General features: G+C 43.1%; 1 protein-coding gene across 7 annotated transcripts in view; it reads left to right on the forward strand.

Moving 5' to 3' along the window:
• Positions 1-15,085, forward strand: part of PCNT (pericentrin) — a 175,901-nt gene that overhangs the window by 118,947 nt on the left and 41,869 nt on the right. For all 7 annotated transcript variants that reach the window (XM_075002108.1, XM_075002112.1, XM_075002111.1 and 4 more), the window contains 7 exons: positions 1,531-1,633; positions 4,773-4,930; positions 9,199-9,393; positions 9,479-9,652; positions 11,103-11,298; positions 12,030-12,252; positions 13,125-13,275. In XM_075002108.1, coding sequence (XP_074858209.1) covers positions 1,531-1,633; positions 4,773-4,930; positions 9,199-9,393; positions 9,479-9,652; positions 11,103-11,298; positions 12,030-12,252; positions 13,125-13,275 — 1,200 coding nt within the window. The remainder of the gene's footprint in view (positions 1-1,530; positions 1,634-4,772; positions 4,931-9,198; positions 9,394-9,478; positions 9,653-11,102; positions 11,299-12,029; positions 12,253-13,124; positions 13,276-15,085) is intronic.

Raw genomic sequence — 15,085 nt, forward strand, 5'->3', positions numbered from 1 at the left:
TTTCTTCCCAAATGACATGGCAATTGATTTTTTTAAAGGGTGTATGATTTATATTATAGTGGGGGCAAGCCATGTTCTAGGCTGTGTTCAGGTCCATAAAATTGCAGGGGCCCTGCTCTAAATAGCTTATATATCACCTTTTATTCATGCTTTCCTCTTGAGGGAATGATAGTTATGTATCTACTGAGTTGTAATGTACAGAGTTTATTGGAAACCACAGTGGTGATTTTGATTAAAGTATGCCTCCCACCACCTGGTGCAGTGAAATCTCACCACAGACCCAGCTTGACCACCTATTGCAATCTCACCTGTGAGTATCACAGGAAGTTGCCTTTGGCAGAGTTTATAATTCATTATGAATAGTATTAAAATAATGCCTAAAGACTTCAACATAGGTTATGATAGGCATGCTGCTGTATATGCTTTAGTAAAAGAGGCTCACTGTCCTGAAGCTCTCGCATCTAAATAGACAAGACAGGCAGAGACTGGGGGAGAGAAATATTGTCTCAGTCTTGCAGATGTGGAGCTGAGACACAGCAAGCATGATCCCAATACCCATTTAAATCAGTAGAAAAACTCCCAGGGATTGGTGGATACAAGGTTGCCCAGGATGCCAGGGGCAACAGTGGGCATTAAATTAAGACCTCTTGAGTCCCAGTCTAGTACCATACCCATGAGGCCATTTTTCCTTCAAAATATTCATGATAAAACACTCTGAATAAGCATTGGAATGTTTTTTGAGTTTTTAGTAAAGATTTATTATTTAACTATGTATGTAGAATTGAATGGTAATTACATAGCAGAATGTCACCCTTTTTGTTCAGAAAAACAGTTTTTTTCTTTAAATGAAAGTTAGTTATTTGATAACTCTTGCAATGGCTCCAAAAACCTTAAATGTGAAATTTAAATTAAACATTTTATGGTGTCATGCATGAGATTGTCTTAGGTTATGAGAAGCCCCTGTCATTTTTTGGTATCTGGTAGGAAAACTGTAGAACTTGCCCTGTTCCAATCGTACTCCTTTACTGAGCAGAATTTCACTAGAGATTGTCACATCTCCACTAATGCCCCTACTGAGTGTAATCAGAAATGATATTTTTCAGGAATTTACAACTTCCATATTCTCTCTGCCCTACAAATGGAGGTTTTTTTGCTCAATATTATATGTATAGGAGAGTAAAAATATCTTGCAGAATTCTTTAAGGGAAAAAGCTGCTTAAGAGTTTTGTCATCTACTTTCACCCCAAAATGTATGTATTCTCTTTGAACAAGCATAGAGAGCTTCAGCTCTAAAGAGAAATTTTTAGGACTATTGGAAGTAAGTGAAAATGGACAGGAGAAGATTTCAAAGAAACTCTGTATGTAGCTTTAACTATGGCATTTACCCCCATGAACCCAATAACTGATTTGATGTTTTGTAATAACATAGTCATTTACTGATGATTTTAAATAGTAAGGAGGGTGTAGCTGGATACATTAGTGCCAGAAATAACTCTGATTCATGCTGGTTATATACATTTTTTTAAACAGGTGAGAGATGTTGATGACTTCACTTTAACTCCGTGTAATTCACAAGATGATCTAGGATCAACAATGTCTGGTCTAGAGGTGGCAAGTGATGGATGTGGCAGCAGTAAGTTTCAGTTTCTATTGGTTAATGAGTAAGTCATTTTGCTTGTATAATTTTAGTAAGAGACATCCAAAATATATATCAATAGAAGTATTTTCTTTTACTTTTGTGTCTCGTGTGTCACTTGAGTGCCTGAGGGAAGCTCATGGTAAGGAGAGGTGCCAGGTTTGTAAAAAACTTTCAGCCCAACACGCAGAAGGAGAGGCACATCAGGCCTGGAACTCTCTTAATTGAGTCTGCCTTCTGCTTGGCATCTCAGCCTGCTTGGTATGAGTCTCCAAGCAGCTTGGCATTTGTGTGAAGTGTCACCTATGTCACTGGTACGCAAGAACAGGGAAAAGAAGCATGGCTCCCAGGTGGCAATGAGCAGAGAGCCTGTCTTGGCCCACCTGGGAGCCCCGCTGTCGGCCCTCTCCAGTTGTGGCTGTTAGCATGGTGAAATGTCCTCCTGACTCCTGTAAGTGGAACTGAACCAACTCCTTTTTTGACACTGATTGTGTGAGGATACCTCAGGTGTCAAAGGAGCACAGGCTTCTGTTCATGCTGCCAGTTCAGCATGCACCACAGGCTTCCCAAGAAAGTAAAACACCCAGTAAGGTTCCCCAAGGAGTGGGGGAAAAATTGTGGATCCCTCGAAACTATGGTGCCCTCTCCACCTCCATGCTGCTATATGTTGGTGCCACCATAGAGGTAGCATACCCAGAAGCCGAGTCTCAGGAGGCTGTGCCTCTTATTCGCCTATTCAGCACAGCCCGGCAAAACATTCTGCAGGGAAAAACCTTTCTTTTTGAGATCATGCTTGAGAGTGATACAACAGCCAGTTCCTTGGATCCACTGCTACCTTTCCTGAACAGCCTCTTCCTCTACTGCTCAGTCTGGTTGTGTCCACTGGGTGTTGGACGTACGAGGCTATACCCTGCAATATTTGGCTGCCTCTTCTTCCTACATCTTTGTCCAGCTGCAAACATACTGGGCATTTCTGTCAAAAGGCCATTTTCATATTGGCCATGACATTGTCTGACGTTGTCTAACATGTCTACTGTCCAAAGCCTTGTGTGTCTGATCAGGACAGGCTGCATACTATAAATGTCAAAAGGATGCTGACTTTTTACACAGATAAAACAAAGCTCTTCTGCGAATTGAGGCAGCCATTTGTGGCAGTGGCAGACAAGATGAAAAGTCGCACGATATTCACCCAGAAATTCTTGTTCTGGATCATGGCCTGCATCCTTTACTGCTGTGAGGTGGTCAAAGTGCCCCTGCTGCTGATTTTGGTAGCTCTCTTAACAAGGGCACAAATATCACTGGCAACCTTCCTCGCTCAGGTAATGATCCAAGAAATCTGTGAGACCATGACCTGGTCATCTGTCCATTCATTCGTGTTGTGTTATATGCTGACCCAGCAAGCTCAAGGTGATGCTGGCTTTGGCAGACGAGTGCTCTAATTTGCACACCTATGTGTGCTGAGCTTACCTCTGAGGAATCTGTTTGTGAGTCACCTACAATAGAGTCCACATGAGGAAACAGTTGACAAAGAAAAAATGGTTACTCTTCTGGGATTTTGAGGTGTCACTCTTGTCCATTCCATTACGCATCCTCCTGCCCCGTGTTGGTTTTGTCTGCAAGAAGAAACTCAGAAGGTGTAGGGCTGGTAGCACCAGATACTCCAGCTCGTGTGTGGCGCTCAAGGAGGTAACACCACTAAGGCAAAAATCTTTAATGGGTGTGCGAACACCTGCAATGGAATGAACACGAGCCGCGCATCTCAAAGATCCACCATTATGAAAAGGTGGATAACCATTTTTTGCTGGATTTCCAGAGCACGCGTCCAATGGGACTGTCTATATTAAAAACAACAAGAAATCTTGTGGCACCTTATACACTGCTCTAAAAAAATCTGTTATAAGCTTTGTGGACAAAGACCCACTTAGTCAGATCTGATGTGTGTCTGCCTTGCAAATCAATAGGGCTTAAACCTTGGGTTTAACTTGACTCAGGCTTGGACTGGCCACCCCTGGATGAAAGGGAGATTAGGCTGAGTGTGAACCCGGGGCTGAAGATGTAACATATACATATTCTTATTTTCTCTGCTGCTTCCATGGGTATCCAGTATATGATTTCCTAGTATAAAAAATTTCTTACGATCCTTTTCTTATCAGAGGCTTTTTACATTTGATCGTATTTCATTATTAGACCCTACTATTAATTGGGATCCCCTCTTTTAAGCAATTTTTCTTAATATTCCAAAGTTATACCTTGGTTTGTATCTGCCGTCATTCCTTCTGCCTTTTCAGACAATTCTTAATGCTTTTAGTATACAAACGTTATTTACAGTGAAACCAACAAAATCCCTTATCTTGTAACTGTGTAGGATATATTACATGTATTCTTTGTAAATAAGCATTTCACATTATTTATTATTTAAAACGTGAGATGCTGTTCCCATATTGAAGGATGTTGATTAGACTAGCAAGGCAAGCAAATGTGCACTTCTAATTGGGGAGAAGGACAGATTATACATGGTATATTTGATCTACAAGGAAAACAAAGTATAGTTTGTAATTTGGGGTAAAACGTGGCTGAGATGTCTTGGGGTACCATATAGTTTGCCAAATTTGACGTTCAGTCTGACGGCTAGTTTACTTCACTTGATGCTTCCCTACTCAATGTGCAATGGGCCCCTTTGCATAGTAAAGAAGGTTGGTTGGCTAGACTTCTGTTTAGCTAAGTTGGGAAGGAGAAAGTGGGTTTTTGTCAATGTGCAATTGAGATATTCTTGCCTAGGGAATTAATAATAGTTGCACTTAGCCATTTCTATTTCTGGAGGAAGGGAGGAACTCCTGACTTGGGCTGATCTGTACGTTCCTTAAACAAAGCATCTCACAACATGATGTGAGCCCTTTTCTTATCATCTTAGGTGGATTCTGTTTTGGGATAAACAGATGTGGACAGCTTTTCTAATTAATGAGAGCTAGAAGGGATCTGTAGTTATTAATAATTCAAGTCCTGTCTGTTCCATATACTCCTACAATTACATATCTGATTTCTGACTGTGGAATCTACATTTTTGTGTCCACTGCTTTTACCGTTGCAATACAACATATTTGTTTAGTCTGTAATATTATTCTCTCTGTGTTTTCAGATAGCAGTTCAGATATGGCAGCTAAAGTAAATCAGGAGCTAGAAACAGCTGAACATGTAGATGCTAGTTTCATGGCTTATCTGCAGTACTGTGGAATATTTCAAGATGCAGTGGGGGACCCACTGAAAGAAAAAGAAACCATTTCACCACAGCTGAAGGTAATGTGTGATAGGAAAGCCAGTGTACTAGGAACCTGTTGTGGTCTTTCACCTTAAACCAAAAGACTATTAAATGCAAATTACATAAAGCACTTAGCTATAAGTCAACTGTTTAATTTTTTACACTATAAATGTTTGCTAATGATTGAGCTCTTGAGCTGGTTGCAATAAGCTGCTCCTCCTCTTCCCCATCTTCCTCCTTTATGTGGCTCTCATTAGTAGGCGGTTTACTGCTCTCTGTGTTCATTTCCACAGTATCCCCAAGATGTGGACAGCAGAGGCAGCTGTTTTGTCTACATCCAGATGCACTCTACCTGCTGTACTACCAGCACCAGCAGGAGGCACCATATAGACCATACTGCTCCCAGTGACCATATTTCTCTGCCTCTGGCATGACATTTCCTTTGGCCATATCTCAGCAGCAGCCGCAACAGCAGTTTCGATATGTCATCAGAGAACAGAAAACTTCCCCTGAAGGCACCAGTTGTACCCCATATTGTTTTTGGGGGCTGGCGGCTCTGTTCACCCACAATTGGTGCAAGATCAGACAGTTGGGTATTAAAGTTACTCTATTGTGCGTAATCCACAGAATTCTTCTTATTTCTGCCTCATTCTCCACACCTCAAAACTCCTCCAGAAACCATTTCATCAATGTATTCTCCAACAAGAAGTGGATGTTCTGCTTCTCAAAGGTGCAGTAGACCCCACCTCACCTCACTGCAGGGGATGAGCCTTCTTCTCCCCATACTTCATCATCCCAAAGAAGGGTTGGAGGATCATACCTCATTCCAGACTTTCAGGTGCTCAACAACTTCATCAAGCTTGTGGGATCCCCATTCACAGCTCTTGACATGAAGATTCTTTTTTCCATGTAGGTATCCACTTATCCCACAGCACATTTCTCCATTTTCAGGTGGAAGACCACTGCTGTCAGTTCTGGATCTTCCTGTTCAGTTAGCGATGGCTCCATTGGTGCTCACAAAGGTCTTTGCTGTGGTAGTGGCATAAAAGTGAGCATAAAAAGAGCTATCCTAGATCAGGCCAAAGATCCATGTGGCCCAGCATCCTGTCTTTTTTCACAGTGGCCAGTAGTCAGCGCAGATAGTCAAGTGATCCATCTCCTGTAGCCCAGTCACAATTTCTGGCAAGTGGAGGCTAGGGACACCATCTCTGCCCACCCTGGCTATTAGCCATTGCTGGACCTGTCTTTCCTGAATTTACCTAGTTCTTTTATGAACCCTGTTATAGTCTGCGGCTGCGCAGCACACTCCTATCTCATGAATTCTTGTGGGACTCATGTTGGGAGATCACATAGCTGGCATATCTAAGTATCTGTATAAGTGAGGACATCTGCACAGACCATAAGATTTATTGCCATTCATCTTGGTACTGCCATTGCCAGGACTTTCTTCCAGTGGACTGCTCTACAGCACTGATGTCCGTCGTCATGAACCTGCATTGCAGATCCAATACCCTGATCCACCTCTGCCTCTCTGCCTGCATCTGTGATGTCGTATGCGTATCTACATATGAGCTGTCTTCAGCAAGGGCTTCTTTCCATCTAAAGGGCCAGCATGATGCATATGCTCACCACAGTCTGTCTTCCCCAGACTCTGCTAGTCTTCCTCATATGATGGACCTTCCAAGGTCTTAATCAGCACTCCTTTGCCTTTTTCATGCCACAGGTCACCATCACAATAGATACCTGCCTTATAGGTTGGGGAGCCCACGTGTATCACCACATGGACCAGGGTCTGTGGATACCAAGAGAGGCCAGAATATGCACAAATGTGGCTGAGCTATGGGTGGTCTGATCTGCATGTTGCATCTTTCTCCTTCTTGGCCAGTCCCTCTGCATTGAACGTCTCTGTTCTCATTGAACAACATTGCAATAGTAGTGTATGTTAACCAGCAGGGTGGCACCAAGTCTCCCCCCCCCCGTGCCTAGAATCTGTCTGCGTCTGAAACTGGGGCATCAAACACCACATAGCACTCCCAGAACTCCCTAGATGATACTGACAGGTTGACTGTCTCCATCAGCCCTGAGTGAGAACTACATAATGCCACGCTACCGTACCTGGTTGAGTGCAGGGCAACTATCACTGGGCCCTCTTTGCCACTCACAAGAATAGGAAGCTGCTTCCTATTGTTTCAGTGGGGTGAAAGGACTTGCAGTGTGGTGCTCCTCCTCCTCCCCTGGACCACTGATATTTACTATGCCTCCATCTCCATAACCCTCCTACCACAAGTGCTATGTAAGATTTGCTGAGACAGGGCCTCAGGGTTACTTGTAGTGCCATTCTGGTCCTGTCATGGCCCTCCTCTGACTCTCCACCTCATACCACTCTGTCTTCATATGCTCTCTGATCTGCTCATACAAGACTGGGGGGAAATGTGACATCCCAATGCAAGACCTCTTCACCTCACTTCAGCCAGCTATTTGGATGGGTGTCAAGGGTAGACTGGGTGTGATCCACCCAGTGTGATGAATCCTTACTCAGAGTAGGAGAGAATACAAACTAATTATGTTAGTCTTTAAAGTGCTACTAGACTGCTTTTTTGTTTTGGTAGTATATAGACTAGCATAGCTTTCTCTCTGTTACTATTCACCAGGAGATGCGCTTCATGCTATGGACTCAATACCACCATCACTCACTGAACCAGTCATCCTGGATTATCTTTTCATCCTCAGAACATCTGGCCTAGCCCTCACCTCTATACAGGTGCACCTAGCAGCAGTCAGCACCTTTTTTGCCCCGTGGACTATCCTTCCATGTTTGCACAACCACTGCCATCCAGTTAGTAAAGAAATTACTCCACATCTTGCCACCTGTACTGAAGCCCACACTACATGGAACCTTAATTTCTCCCTTTCCAAAACCACCCTTTGAACCATTGGCAACATGCTCCCTTTCCCATCTCCCAATCAGTGTCATTCCTTGTAGACATCTTCAGTCAGATAGTTCAGTGAGCTGGCAGCTATAACGGAAGATCTCCCTACACCGCATTCCAGAAGGACAAGGTGTCCTTTCTGCTGCTCTCACAGGTTGTGTAGTTGTAATTCCTCCTGAACCAGTGTGTCCACCCACTTGTCTATCCAGTACCACACATCTCCCATACTGACAGGGTTGTATGCTCCCTCTGTGTGTGCCATGTGCTGGCTTTCTACCTTTATAGGGCTCAGTTGATATGTACATAGCTCATAGAGCTGGAAGGGACCTTGAGAGGTCAAGTCCAGTCCCCTGTGTTCACAGCAGGACCTGTCTCCATCCCTGACAGATTTTTTTTTTTAACTCTAGCCTGCCCCAGAACCTTGAAAGGCCCCCTCAATGATTGAGCTCACAACCCTGCATTCACAAGGGCACTGCTCTAATCACTGAGCTATCCCTCTGCTGAAGTTCCTCTTGGCCTTTGCTGAAGGGTCCAAGGGTCGAGCCCTTGCTTCCCAATGAATTGCTAAATAAGTCTGCATGCATCCAAGAATCTAGAGCACCACACCCAGGCTTGATAGTCACTGGTCATTTCATGTGAGCACAAGCTACCTCGTCAGCCTTGCTGGTTGTGTAGCCACCTGGCACTCCATCCATACCTTCACAGTGCACCGTCATATGGCACATATGGCAGTTGGACAAGCTATTTTGAGGACTGCCCTTTTGGCATCCTTGCGTGCAGCCATCTTTGGTCTGGTTGCTGCTGGAGAATCATCCACATGTAGAGTACGCACTGGGACTGTTACTTGAGGATGAGGAGGTTGCTTACCTTTATGTTGAGGTTCTTTGAGATGTATGATCCCTGTCTGTATTCCACTACCCACCCTCCATCCCCTCTGCTTTGGATTGGACTGCATTCGAAGACAGTAAGAGGGGAGACTGGATTGGTGTCAACCCGCACTATGTATTATACCCTCAACTGGGAGCATGAAGGGACAAAGTGCACATGTTGATCAGTGGGCATTGGCATATGATTCTCATGCGTATCCACATGTGGAATACTCATAGGGACCATTCATCTCAAAGAGCTTCCGTTACAGGTGAATAACTTTCTCTTGACTACAATCAGTTTTATACTTTTTCACTCCCTTTTCTTTGGTTTTTTTTTCAGAGTTTATAGTGCAGACATCTGTCTGTTAGAAGACACTGACTATAGGATGATGGTTTTTACGTTTAAGCTTAAATTGCAGAAACATTAATCCCAAAATGTTTTCTGCCATTTTGGACTCTATTGTTACAATAATATCAGTTTATAAAAAATGTGTTGCCCCTTTTCAGTCTGTGCTGAAGATGGTGTATGAGGACAGTCGCAGAATACTGGCTTTGTCAGAACACCCCTTTCCTCTGAGTGATCAAAAAAGTGGCCAGCAATCTGCAGCAGCTGAGGGATGGCAAAAGGAAGAACTAGCCTTGCTCGATGCAATACAGTCATTGAAGGATTATCTAAGCAAAGGGGCAGACAGAGGAGACAAGGTATTCAGGATAAAGTGTTATACCTCCCTTGAAATAACTAATTTTTTTTGTATAGATGCTAATAAAGTTCCTCTTACTCCTGTAGGACTCTTCTGATACCTGTTTTGATTGGAGAGGTGAACTTCTTCAGGCAGTTCAGAGTGCTCTAGAGAAGGAGCGGAACGTGTTTCATATTGACTTGCAGTCACACTTCTGCAATCCTGGTTCTGGGGATGAAGGTTCAGTTGTGGAAAAACTGGAGCATGTTGTGAAACGACAAGTAAGGCTATGTTGAAATATTTACACTTACAAATCTCCCACTTCCTTTCCATTACATTTGGAGAAAATAATTCTGGGCATAATGCACAAATGGGTCTAATTTTCCAGTCTCATCTCTTATGCTTTTAAATATAATACTGCAGCCTAAACAGAATAAGAACAGTGGATTTTTATACAAGCTTTGTTTTGGCTGCCATTTTTATCTATATATCATGAGATATACTGATTGTAGTAAAAAAAACGAGTCCGATGCCACTTTAAAGACTGATACGTTTATTAGGGTATTAGGGCATAAGCTTTTGTGGGATACAGCTCACTTCTCCAGATGCTGAAGAAAGCAGAAAACAGAAAATACCTAGTACCATAACAAATTTGTTAGTCTGTAAAGTGTCACTGGACTCATTGTTTTTGCTGAAACAGAATAATACTGTTACCCCTCTGAAACTTGTCATCATGCAAGGCACTGATTGTAGTGTTTATCAGTCAATCAGTTGGTCTTCAGGAGATTGTGATGCTGAGAAGTAGGTGTCTCACGTAAAAGCAGACAACATGGACTCCTAGGTATACAAATGTTTCTTAGGTTAAACTCAGCCTGAATTAGTCCTTATTTGATTTTGGATAACTTCATGTTAAAAGGTTAGCATCAGGCCAGAGAGATTTCAGTAACTATCACCCTATTAGGGAAACCAATAAAATGCATTCTTTTTTTAATTAAATATAAGAGAATTGATAAATTGTGGTATGAGTTTGGTCATTTTAAATTGCTTCTCTTCATTATATCTTCAAAATTTGATCAACTATATAGGAGCGAATGACCTGTGGGGATAGATAGGGTTTGTATTATGGGATGAACTGGAGTATGCTTTGGAATTGGATATTACTTACAACAGTGTTTCCCAAATGGCCTTCTGCAGAACTTGGGTTCTGCGAAGTGCAAATAAGGGTTCAGTGAGAAAGTGTAATTACAATAGCATTTTATGATTTAAAAAATTAATATTTAAGCATTTATGAATTTTACTAAAAACAATTTTCATTTGTGTTTGCCATGATAAGTGTCCTGGTGTAATTCCAGCTTAGCCAGAGAACAGGGACGATGCTGTCGCTATTGAGCACTGTGCAAGCAGTTAGTGATTCGATTCCCTGTTGATATATATCACCATAAATCCCCTTACTCACCCTAGTAAATCTATTAAATGTGACTTTTTTGTTTTTAAATATGTGCAATTAAACTAAATTTTGATCTCATGATCTTGTTTAGCATTTGTTTATTATTATCCTTACTTATTTGTGCTGTACATTTTCAGCTCCATATGTAAGACTGTTAAGGGGCCTGCAAAATTCTTTTGAGTTGAAAAAGGTTCCACGGCCAAATAAAATTGGGAAATACTGACACAGAAGTTACTGTATGTTTTTCTTCCTTAATGTCTGAAATGGGCTTGTTATGTTTTCAGGAAGAACAGCAGAGGATAGTTTTAGAACACCTTCTGTCTTCTGATAGGAATAGCTTACTTTCTGAGATACAGGACCTTCGAGCTCAGCTACGAATGATACATCTTCAAAACCAAGAGAAGCTGCAGCAGCTACAGGAAACTCTTACTAATGCAGAAGATCATGGGAGCAAACAAGAACACCAGCTTCGGAGGAAGGGTAGCACATCTGAATCATATTCCATCTGCTTTTCCACTCTGTCTCACACCAAAAGAAAGGGCGGGGGAGGGTAATGCAGTAACAATGGTGGAATGAATTCTGACATCAGATGTAATTTTGTGAACTCATCGGGTTTTTTATGGGGATGTGAGTACAGATTGTCATAATAGCTGTGGTTCAGAAAAATCTGTACTTGCCAAGTTTAAAACTGAGCTGAAATGTCTTCAGCTTATTTTGTGCAAAGATTAAGTTGGAGGGCAACTTTAAGGCCAAGGAGTATATGAAACTAGAAGACTTCGGAATAGCGAGCAACAAATAGTTTTCAGAAAATTCTCCATACTGGTTTGTTTAGCTGTCTGTATTGGTAAATAGAAGATATTAATGAAATGGATGACAGAAGCAGTAGATAACTGTCTGCTTGCAGTTACTGTTTTATCAAAAAAACTAAAAGCCAAAGAGGAACCAGTTCTCTGGTGAACAAATCACAGTGAAAAAGAATGGGAAAGCTGAGTGAGAGACTAACAGTAAAACAGGAGTTTATATAATCTTTTAGTGTTTTTTTAAATTGTGACTCTGTGAAAAATTGAGTTCTGTATTAGCAGAGGATTGGCAAGAGCAACAGTAGCCAAAGCCCATTTACTTTTTGTACTTTTAAAGCAATATTATTGGGAATGGAGTTGTTAAATATATTTGTAATAAAAATGGACTTTGGTTTCTTTTCCTGCCCCCAGTTGAATTATTAGAATATAAACTTCAGCAGGAAAAAGCCATATCTAGTGACTTGCAGAACTCTCTAAGTGGGGAACAGGAGAGGGCTTCTGAGATGTATGAATTCCTGAAGCAGGAGCGATCTGCAGTATCAGACATGAAATCAGAGCTTTATGAAAGCAAACAAGAAAATGAACATCTACAAAAATCCCTTCAAGAGCTTCAGAAGGAAATAAAGCCGCTTCGGTAAGGAATACTTTTTTGAGAGAGATGTTAAAAATGGGTAGTGCTCTTGTGTTGTTCAGATCCATAAATGGGTTGGAAACCTCTGACATCCAAAAGGAGTGAAGAGATTGTTGTCTACTTCCAATCTTTACAGAATTAGGGTTTAAAGTAACTTCTTTTGAATCGTTTCTGGCTGCTAATTTCCTATTGATTCTCTCAATGGTGCAAACTTGAATATTTGACTGATCACAATGGGAGTTCCAGTTGATGGCACATCATTGTGCCCATACAATGTGTATTTGGTGAGATTAGAATTCCTTTTAAGCCCTGAACTTGCTGGCTTGCTACTTTACCTCTGATATGACTTCCAGCACTTTCCTCATTCTTTCCTAATGACCCTGGTGTGTCTCATATTGCCAGCATCTTATCTTAGCTAAGTTAGTGACCTGGTCATCACTGCTTGGGCTTCTTTCCTCTCTCCTCTTGAGGCCTACTGCATTTTAGTGGATTTTTTTTTTCTCCTTGTGGCAGAGCAAGCCCAGTGCTACATGGGAACAGTAGCTTACCCTATTTGTCAACAGCCGCAAAATGGGATATGATTTTGAGTTCAGCTGAAGATAGCTGACTGCTTCTCTTTCAGAAGTTGAAATTGGAAGGCACAGCCAAAGAGAAAATTTTAAAAGGCAGGGTGGACAGTAGTTTAAAAAATTATAAAATACATTCCCCTGGTATTGTGAATGGAGTTGCAAAGTGACTTTTTTCCTCCACTGAAGCAGGTGCAAGTAAAGTTAAAAAGATAAAAGAAAATATTTCTTTCCAAAGTAGTAATATTTTAAAAATAAAAAAGCATGAACTGAGCTAAGTGTCATTTGTAATTCTGCTGAATGTTGCAGTTGTGAACTGGAAAATAAAGAAAAAGATCTGACAGTCGCACTCCAGGATCTACAGAATGAACAGTTGAAAGAAAAAGAATTACAAAATATGTTTGAAGAGCAACACCTTCAGCATAAGCTGAGAGATGATGAAAGGACAAAAGCATTAGAGGTAATATACTGCATGTTACTGAGATCTTCAGGGTTAATCTCATAAGTAGGATGATTTGCATTAACAAAATTTCTGTTCTGCTTCTTTCCCCACACACTGTTTCTCCCCCTGTTTTTAAATCTCAGATAATGATTTTTTTCTTGTTTGTTCAATCTAAATGACTTGGAAAGACTTAATCAAACTGAAAATTTTAAAATGTAAGTTGCATTTACATGCATCTTCCCTCTTCCAGAAAAGACAAGCAAACTGCTTTCTGAAAGTTGCTTTGTGAGTCCCAGACTCAGAATCCACATGAAGGAATCCCTGTTTATCCCTTACTAGTCCACCAGGCCCAAAGCTCCTTTGTCCTTCCACCTCCAACTTCTGCCTCCCCATGGAATCAGAAGTGGAGCCCATTATAAGAATGTGTTCTTCGAGTGTCCCCGTGGGTGCTCCACAATAGGTGTCGGGCTCGCCCCGGCGCCACAGATCAGAAACTTTCCAGCAGTTTCTCCCGGACCGCGCCTGCGCGTCCCCGGCCACGTGCGCGATCCGGTCCCCGCCAGTTCCTTCTCAGCCACCATCGGCTGCAGACAGAATCCACTCAGGCTACGGCCAGAGTCAGCTTAGTTAGAGTTTTTTTAGTGTAAACTGTTGGTTTTTTTCTTGCAAAAAAAAAAAAAAAAAAAAAGAGAAAAAGAAGAAAGGAAAAAAAAACATATAAAGATTTAGTAAAGAGAGAGAGGAGCGGAGAAGACGTGGGGATATGAAGGCCAGTAGGCCTCCGGCCGCGGTGGCCTGCGGTCCGCGAAAGGGGAACAGGCACAAATCTAGTGCTAAGTACCCTATTAACAACTCAGACTCACCGCGATGTCCTCTTCAGGATTCAAAAAGTGTGAGTCCTGCCGCGAAGCTATGCCAGCCTCCAATGGGCATAGTCAATGCATTAGGTGCCTGGGGGAATCACACGTTACCCAGAAGTGTTCCCATTGTGCAAAGCTCACAGCCAGGGCCAGAAAAGACAGAGAAATGCGGCTGAAAATGCTGTTGTTTGATAAGGCCCTCCAGCCCGACGTGCCGGAGAGGCCTCAACCGGAGAGACCCCCGGGGCTCCATTAAAAGGAAGGCGGCTTCCCTCACTCCCTCGGTGCAGAAACGGAGGAAGCTCTCTCCAGCCCGATCCCTGCCGGCGGTCACAGCGAGCGGGATGGGCATAGCACACAGCCCCCAGCCGCAGATCCAAACAAGCGGCAGTGCAGCAGTGCACGTGGCAGAGGCTGAGCCTCTGATTACTAAACAGCCGGCACGCGCAGCTCCCAGAGCGGCGGCCAGGCAAGTGTCGGAACTGGCAGCACCGCCACAAGCAGCACTGACCCCCGGGGCGCCAGCGGTGCAGGGTCAACAGGCACGCAGCCTGCAGGCACCGGAGGACGTTATCTGCGCGGCACTGCAGCTGAGCATGCTGAGCACGGCGCCGACAGCGGGGCCGAGATCCCCGGCACGGGAGGGAGCGGTGCCAGCCCCGCAGGGGAGGGGTAAGGCAAGAGCAAAAACCCGGCACTGCAGCCCTTCTCCGGACAGGGCTGCAATGCTACTCTCAACAAGCCCTCCCCTTATGCTGCGCACGCCACCCAGAAGACATGGGTCTCCTCCAGCCTACCCAGAGCCACCTCCTCCGTTCCTCCAACCAGCATCACCATGGCTTGGGCCACCTTCGCCTTTTCTGGGATTGGATCCCTTGGAGTACTATCACAAACCAGTTTCACCACTGTCTGAATCATCGCGGGGATCTTGCTCTCCCAGACACCGGGGGTACGCACCCCGAGAGTGG

Source organism: Carettochelys insculpta, chromosome 8, assembly GCF_033958435.1.
Source record: "Carettochelys insculpta isolate YL-2023 chromosome 8, ASM3395843v1, whole genome shotgun sequence".
NCBI classification, from domain to species: domain Eukaryota; kingdom Metazoa; phylum Chordata; order Testudines; family Carettochelyidae; genus Carettochelys; species Carettochelys insculpta.